The following is a 7,883-nucleotide window of genomic DNA, read 5'->3' on the forward strand; positions in this document are numbered from 1 at the left end:
AACTGTCCTCAGTCTCTTGCATCCCCATCAAGTGTGCCTGCTGGCCACCAGGAAGTGCCTTTATTTCTGCTTCAAACCACGGAACAAAGCGGGGTGTGATCCAGACCTGGGCCATGGGCAGGAGAGGGCAGGGCTGCAGTGCTGGTCAGGCCTGGTGAGACAGGAAGCAGCCTCTGGACTCTCCCGGCTAGGCAGGCCCGGCCCTCCTGTGCACCAGCCTGGCCACCCTGGGGCAGAAGCCCTCAGCAGTCAGACAGCAGAGCCCAGCCACGTCCTTGTCCTATCCCCGGGCCGGGGCTGCTGGGTCCTCAGAGCAGGCACACTCTCTGCCAGCAGCATCTGCAGCTTTCCCTGGTTCTCCAGGCAGACTCGGGGAGGAGGCTGCAGAAACATAAAGGCGGCCGTGTTGGTTGTGGGGGGTACTGCAGCCTGAGAGGATCCCAGGGGCCTGAAATGAGCCTCTGGCAGGCAACTGGGCTGGGGCAGGCCAGGAGGTCCCCTTGGGTGATGAGAAGCAGGAGGGGTGCTTGGCCAGGGAGGCAGAATGAGGCTGGGCTCTGCAAGCAGGGGCAGCTCCCACATCCACCAGATGAAGGGGTGGCAGAGGGAAGGGAAGTCCAGGGCAGACTCAAGGACCTCCCCAGAGCCCAAGTCCCAGGGTTTACCCAAGGGGTGGTCCCTGATGCTGTCTTGGGCCCTGGGCAGAAACTGACAAGAGGTCGAGGGGGCTTTGGGCAGAGGTGGGGGTTATGGGTCCAGACAGATAACCTCTTCTGGCCACACTGAAAAGGGGGTTTCCTGGCCAGTACAGGCTGAGGTCTGGGGATGGGAGAGGGCAGACAAGGTGCTGAGCAGCGCCAGCTGTGGCCGAATTCACTTCCTCCTCAGGGACTCCCAGGGGTCTCCAGGGGACAACATCTCCCAGGGCACAGCTCATGCCCCTTGCTCAGTCTGCAGTGGCCCTCAGAGCCGTCCACAAGGTCCCCATGGCCCAGCCTGCTGCCTCTCCTGCCTGGCCTGGCCCCGGCTGCCCCCTTCTGCTCACACAATTCTCCCGAAGTTTCAGCCTTTACTTATTTATTTTTGAGACGGAGTCACTCTATCGCCCAGGCTGGAGTACAGTGGCGTGATCTCAGCTCACTGCAACCTCCGCCTCCAGGGTTCAAGCGATTCTCCTGCCTCAGCCTCCTGAGTAGCTGGGATTACAGGCGCCCACCACCATGCCTGGCTAATTTTTATATTTTTAGTAGAGATGGGGTTTCACCATGTTGACCAGGCTGGTCTCGAACTCCTGACTGCAAGTGATCCGCCTGCCTCAGCCTCCCAAAGTGCTGGGATTACAGGCATGAGCCACTGCGCCTGGCCTGCTTTCAGCCTTTAAGCAGGGCACCTGCAGCAGGATAGAGCCTGCCAACAGGCCAGCCCATCCCCCACCACGTACACCTGCACCCTCACAGCCTCCCAGGTCCTAGTGAGCAAGGCACACTTGCTCCAAAGGTGATGACAACGAGCAAGCACTGGATGATGAGGGGCGAGAATGTGGCATCACTCATTCAACAAGTATGCAACGTGCACCTCCCGTGCCCAGGCCTGCGACTGAGAGTGGATGAGGGACCTCACTTGCTGGTGGGAGGGAGGACGGTGCTAGGGAGGGGGGTCAAGGCCAGGCAGCACCTAGAGCCCCAGGCAGAGGCTCCAAGGCGGGCAGAGGATGGAGTGTGAACAGGCAGGAGGCAGGAAGGCCTTGTCTGCCAGAGCCGCAGGAAGCATGCCCTGCTTCTGACCCTGGCAGTGGCCACTTCCTCCTCTCAACACCCCCACAGGTGCCCTCACTTACCAGCAGCAGCCTGGCTCTGAGAGGGGCCCCTCTGGGCACTCTCCAGGGGCCAGCGCAGCTCCCCGCTCTCCACAGGGTCCGCCTCACTGGGCTCCACCACGATTGAGGGCAGCCGCTGGCCCAGTCGAGGGCCCTTCTCCCGGGCACCCGCCACAGCCTGCAGGGAGGATGGGCAGAAGCACGGCCATGCCAGGCCTGGTACTCCTGTTCCCTCCTACCCCTGTCCCGCACACTGCCCCACTAGGGGGATCAGAGACCCTTCCCACCCAGTCCCTAGGGCAAGGATGGGCACATGTGTGTTTGCACAGGAACATCCCTGAGACGGGTCCCAGGCCCTACCAGGTCCCAACCCTGGGGGTAGGGTGCTCAGCTCTTGGGGTCACAGCTCTCAGGAGGCACCACAGGATGCAGCTGTGCTCAGCTCCAGGAGCCCACTGCACAGCCAGAGCCAGAGGCCAGAGAGGCCAAGGTCACCAGGAATGAGCCCAGGCTTCTGCGCACCCCCAGCTGCCTCCTGCACCCGGATTCCTGCCAGCCCCTTCCTGGGGTCTTCCCTGCTGGGCCCTTGGCCTCCTCCAGGCTCAGAGGAGCTGGGAAGCAGTTGCCATGGCAACCCAAGCGGCTGGCTCTGGGCTCGCTCTTGGTTCATTGTTCAGTGCTCACAGGAGTGTGCGGGGGCTGCATCCCCAGGCCTTCCCGGTGCCCTCAGCATCTCCACCTCCCATTCAAGGCCTTTGAGGCTGCAGTGCTACGTGCAGAACTCTGTGCCTCAGCACCCCAGTGGCCCTGACTTGCCTGCCCTGTCCCACCCCCACGCCTGTGCTCAGGTAGATGCTCCTGCCTGGAGCTCCCTGTCTCCCTTCTCTTCACCTAGAAGGGCAGCTGCTGGGTCCACCTTCCCAAAAGGGCACAAGGGCCTCGAGGAAGGACAGCCACGCAGCAGGGGGGACTTAGCTGAACGGCCCTCAGCCACTGCGGCAAGATCCCTGAACAGTACACATTCCTGAGCTCCAGCCCAGACTCTCTTTTAACCAAGGACCACAGGCGACCCTCAAGTGTGAGAACAGGTGTCACTGGACTGAGATGTCTGTGGAATGAAGGAGTTGTCAGAGGACAGCAGAGCAGGGACCCCATCCCTACCCCAAAGGCTGGACCCTCCCGGGGGCCACCCTCATGCTGGCATTACCAGTCCAGGGGCTCATTCCCCAGCCTGCTCTCCCTCCCCATGTGCCATTCTCCTTCCTGCCCCCAACCAAGGGCACTCCTCTCCAAGTCTGCCCACTGGGGTGAACAAGGTCCAGGCCAGCAGTGTTTGCAGCTCTGAGGCCTGGTGCTCACCTCTGTCCACCCTGCCTGGGAGGTTGTGTCTGCAACCCCAAGTTCCAGACTGGTCCCTATGTCACTCCAGGCTGGTTCCCCTCTCTGGCCCCACCGCTCCCTGACAAGGAGAACGGCTGGGCTCTAGCTGGGCTCTAGCACTCAGAATACTAAGGCTGCAACCCTGTATAGGGAGCTTGGTTTTTTTAAGTTTCATCAGCACCACCCCATCCCCCACCGAAATGTGACGCTAGGGGCAGGGAACCCTGGCATTTCCTCACTCAGCAGAGAGCAAAGCGTGCCTTGGGGGACAATCCCTGGGGTTCTCAGGTCAGGAAGGGGTGCTCAGTAAGCAAGGAATGCTGGCCTTCAATTGTTTTATCCTTTATATTTTTATAAAAGAGCAACGAGCTGGGTACAGTGGCTCACGCCTGTAATCCCAGCACTTTGGGAGGCCAAGGCGGGTGGATCACCTGAGGTCAGGAGTTCAAGACCCTCCTGGCCAACACAGCAAAACCCTGTCTCTACTAAAAATACAAAAGTAACCGGGTATAGTGGTGGGCACCTGTAATCCTAGCTACTCCAGAGGCTGAGGCAGGAGAATTGCTTGAACCCCAGAGGTGGAGGCTGCAGTGAGCCAAGATCGCGCCATTACACTCCAGCCTGGGTGATAGAGCAAGACTCCATGTCAAATATAAATAAAAAAATAAATGAGCAATGATCTCCCCCACCCAGATGGGTAAACTGAGGCCAGCAGCAAGGCAGGGCATGCCCCAAGTCATGGGACAGAGTTTGAGACTTGCTCCCTCCTGAACCCCCAGAGTCCCAAGCACGTACCTTCCCTGCTGGGCCTCCAGCCCCCTCAGCAGTGCCTGGCTGTGGTGAAGCAGGCCGGGGGGTGCTCATGCTGCTGCTGCCACTGCGCCACTAAGCTGCACTAGGACTGGGAGCAGAAATGGGGTGTCTGCTGTTGGCCTGATGCTGGATCTACCCTCCCCCGAAGGCTTCAGGCACTGAGCCCACCCCACTCCACCCCAGCCCAGGCCCAGTGCCTGTGGCTCCAGCTGGACCTGTATTGCACTGCTCCCTGCCTGAGCCCGCTGCCAGAGGGGGCACTGGACCCTGGCCGCATAGTGTGCCTGCAAGAGGGCACAGGCAGGAGGGGAGACCTGGAAAGGCTTCCTGGAAGAAGTCCGCTGATCTGAGGCCTGAGGGATGAGCAGGAGGTAGCCAGGCCAGATGGGAGGACAGAAGCGCATTCTGAGACAGGAACAGTTCAGGAAGGACACAGAGCGTCCAAGGGACCTAAATGAGTTTCTGAGACAGGAGGCTGGTAGTAGTAGGGACTGGGTTCAAGTCAGCCAGAGACCAAGGTGCCCATTTCCTCCTTGAGAACACGCACCCTGCACACCCCGGGGCCGGGTCCTCAGCACCCACAGCCCAAGGGAAACTGACATCCTGCCTGCACTTGGCCATGCCCACTCAGGCTGGCCACAGCAGAGGGAGCCCCGCTGGAGCCCTGGCAGCAAGGGTTCTGGGAAGAGAGCCCCTGCCAGGAGTCGGCACCAGCCAGACCCTTCACCTGCCGTGTGGGTTCTTGGGGCCACACCCAGGTCAGAGGCAGAAATGGGGGTTGGGTCAGGCAGTGGCTGGCATGCAGGCAGCAGAGGGCCATGGGCAGGGGCAGCCCTGCAGGAAGGGGACGGGGCAGTAGGAGAACAGAGACCAGCAGGATGGAATGCCTGTGACGTCCTGCTGGGGTGGGTGAGGGTGGTCCTGTGGCTGCCAGCAAAGCAGAGGGCTGCTATTCTGGGAAATGAGGTTTCTTTCACCAAACACCCCACTCAGGTCAGCTGGGGTCCCACCGAGGGCCCAGGGAGGGCTAGGAGGGCACACAGTGCAGGAGGCCTCTCGGGGCAGCGAAGCCGCACCCTCTGGTTCCTCTGCCCAACCCCAGAGCCCAGGGATGTCTCAGTGCCCCTAGGTCCAGCCCTCCATCAAGCCTCTCCTGGATCCCATCCCAGGACCCCAGAACCCAGGGCAGCCAGGACAGAGACCCAGCCAGACTTGGGAAGGAGGCAGAGGGAGAGGCAAGAAAAATATTGCCACAGAGACCAGGCGAGAGGTGACTGAGCTGGAGACAGAGGAGGAGAGAGAGAGAGAGAGACAGAAACAGACCCGCAGATGACACTTGGCCCAGAGAGAGAGAATGACAGAGGCAGATGATAGAGCTGTCTGCTTGAGCCAGGTGGGGGCAGGCGGGTTGGGAGGGAGCAGGCAATCAGGAAACAAGTGCCCAAGGGCTGCCTTGCCCTGCCCAGCGCCAGGGTCCAGTGCCAGCTGGGGCACCACACATAGAGGGCGCCCACCACCCCCAGCGCCGCGGGATCCCAGGTCTTGCCGGGCACAGCCCCGGGGGCAAAAGCGCGTGGAGGCATGGCGTCCCACAGCCGGGCTGACCCTGCGAACCCACGCTGTCCCCTTCCCCAGGGAACTGGACTCAGAACTCCCCAAATCCCCCCATGCTCCTCCCTCTCCCAACCACCCCGCACCTGGCCGTCAGGGCGCGCCTGGGACCCGCACTGCCGGGGCCAGGCTGGGGACGGGGCGACCCTGCGCCACACTCACACTCATACTCACCGCCCGCGCGGGTGCTGGCGCTGGGGCCTCCGCGCTCTGCTGGCTCCGCGCTCGCCCGGCTCGCCCTCCTCTCCGCGCTCCCCGCCCACGCGCGCTCTCCCGGTCTCCCTCGCACTCGCCCTCCACGGGTCTGGCCGCCCGCCCTCGGCGCCTCCGCCCTCCCAGCTCCAGCCCCCCGATAGGGCCCGGCCTCATCTTCCCTTAAGCCGACTCCTCCCCAAGGACCTGCCCCCGGCCACTTGAGACTGAGCCTCAAGATTGGCGTCCAGAAATTTGAGGTGCAGAATTCGGTGGGGCCAGATACATGGAAAGAGGACTCCCTCCTGTTGGGGAATAAGAGAGGAGTAAAAAGGCCAAAAAAAAAAAAAAAAAAAAAAAAAAAAAAAAAAAAAGCAACTGCCGGGCGCAGTGGCTCACGCCTGTTAATCCTAGCACTTTGGGAGGCCGAGGCGGGCAGATGACCTGAGGTCAGGAGTTCGAGATTAGCCTGACCAATATGGTGAAATCCCGTGTCTACTAAAAATACACAGAAAAGAAAAATTAGTCAGGCGCGGTGGCAGGTGCCTGTAGTCCCAGCTACTCTGGAGGCTGAGGCAGGAGAATCGCTTGAACCCGGGAGGCGGAGGTTGCAGTGAGCCAGGATGGAACCACTGCATTCCAGCCTGGGTGACAGACCGAGATTCCGTCTAAGAAAAAAAAAAAAAAACCAAACTGGGATGGGCTGCAGGAAGAGGGGGGATCACCCCGCAACCCCCCTCTCATCTTCACTTCCAGTTCCATTCCCAAAAAGGAGCAAAACAGCCCTGGGACAAGCTGTCTGGTTCAGTCCAGTGCACAGACCTGACACCTAAAGCCAAGGTGCATAATCTCTGGTCCATGTAATTCCCAGCCTGCAACCAGGAACCTCCACCATCAATTATCTAACATCCCACTTCCATTCAATATCTACAGTCCAGCCACTGTCTATCTACCATTCACAGCTATTCATCTATCTTTTGCCATCCTGCCACCATCTGAGACCCACCATCTGCCATCCATCATCCACCATCAGTAACCCAACATCCTTCTCGCCCACAGTCCACCATCTACCATCAATAACCCAATATCCACCCCGTCCACAATTCACCATCTACCTTCAATAACCCAACATTCATCCCATCCGCAGTCCACCATCTGCCTTCAATAACCCAACATCCATCCCATCATCCCATCCACAATCCACCATCTATCATCAATAACCCAATATCCATCCTGTCCACAGTCCACCATCTACCATCAATAACACAATATCCATCATATCCACAGTCCACCATCTATCATCAATAACCCAACATCCATCCCGTCCACAGTCCACTATGTGCCTTCAATAACCCAACATCCATCCCGTCCACAGTCCACCATCTACCTTCGATAACCCGACATCCATCCCATCCACAGCCCACCATGTGCCTTCAATAATCCAACATCCATCCCATCCACAGTTCACCATCTGCTTTCGATAACCCAACATCCATCCCATCCACAATCTACCATCTACCTTCCCTCATGCAACCACCAGCCATCCATTCACAATCCACCATTCAACCACCATCTGGTATCCAATGTCCATTAACCATCCATCTCCAGTCACCATTCTCTATCCAATCACTGCCCATCCATCATGCACCCATCCATTCACCACCAGCACCCATCATTTACCAAGCATCAGTACACCACTAAATACCCATCAATCCAACATTCATTCACCAACCATCCATCCACCACCTATCCATCCATCACTCACTGTGTAACAGCTTTCCATCAGATATTTAACACATCCATCTACCATTCACATCTCCATCCACATATCTAATTGTGAATCATCAATCTATTTACTATTCATTTATCCCATTAACCTCCATCAAATCAGCTACCATTCATCCATCTACAATTCAGCCACCAGTCTTTCACCGTTTGCTATCCATTCATATTTCTATGAACTGTATTCCTGTATCCATCCACCAACCATCTACCATCACCATCTGTTTTTTGGTGTTTGTTTGTTTGAGGCAGAGTCTCGCTCTGTCACCCAGGCTGGATTGCAATGGCG

General features: G+C 58.6%; 1 protein-coding gene across 2 annotated transcripts; it reads right to left on the minus strand.

Annotated features, from left to right (window-relative positions):
- Nucleotides 1-32: 32 nt before the first annotated feature.
- On the minus strand, nt 33-6,006 carry LOC112424166 (LBH domain containing 2). Of its 2 annotated transcripts, none has more exons than XM_024788364.2 (4): nt 5,795-6,006; nt 3,992-4,097; nt 1,838-1,994; nt 33-381 (listed from the first exon to the last, which is right to left on the minus strand). In XM_024788364.2, the coding sequence occupies exons 2-4, from the start codon at nt 4,058-4,060 to the stop codon at nt 281-283; spliced, it is 327 nt and encodes a 108-aa protein (XP_024644132.1). In that variant the 5' UTR covers nt 4,061-4,097; nt 5,795-6,006; the 3' UTR covers nt 33-280. The 2 variants fall into 2 exon arrangements, with proteins under 2 accessions (XP_024644132.1, XP_024644133.1); XM_024788365.2 differs by lacking the exon at nt 5,795-6,006 and adding an exon at nt 4,324-5,326.
- Nucleotides 6,007-7,883: the final 1,877 nt, after the last annotated feature.

The sequence above is a fragment of the Macaca nemestrina genome, chromosome 7 (assembly GCF_043159975.1).
Source record: "Macaca nemestrina isolate mMacNem1 chromosome 7, mMacNem.hap1, whole genome shotgun sequence".
Lineage (NCBI taxonomy): Eukaryota > Metazoa > Chordata > Mammalia > Primates > Cercopithecidae > Macaca > Macaca nemestrina.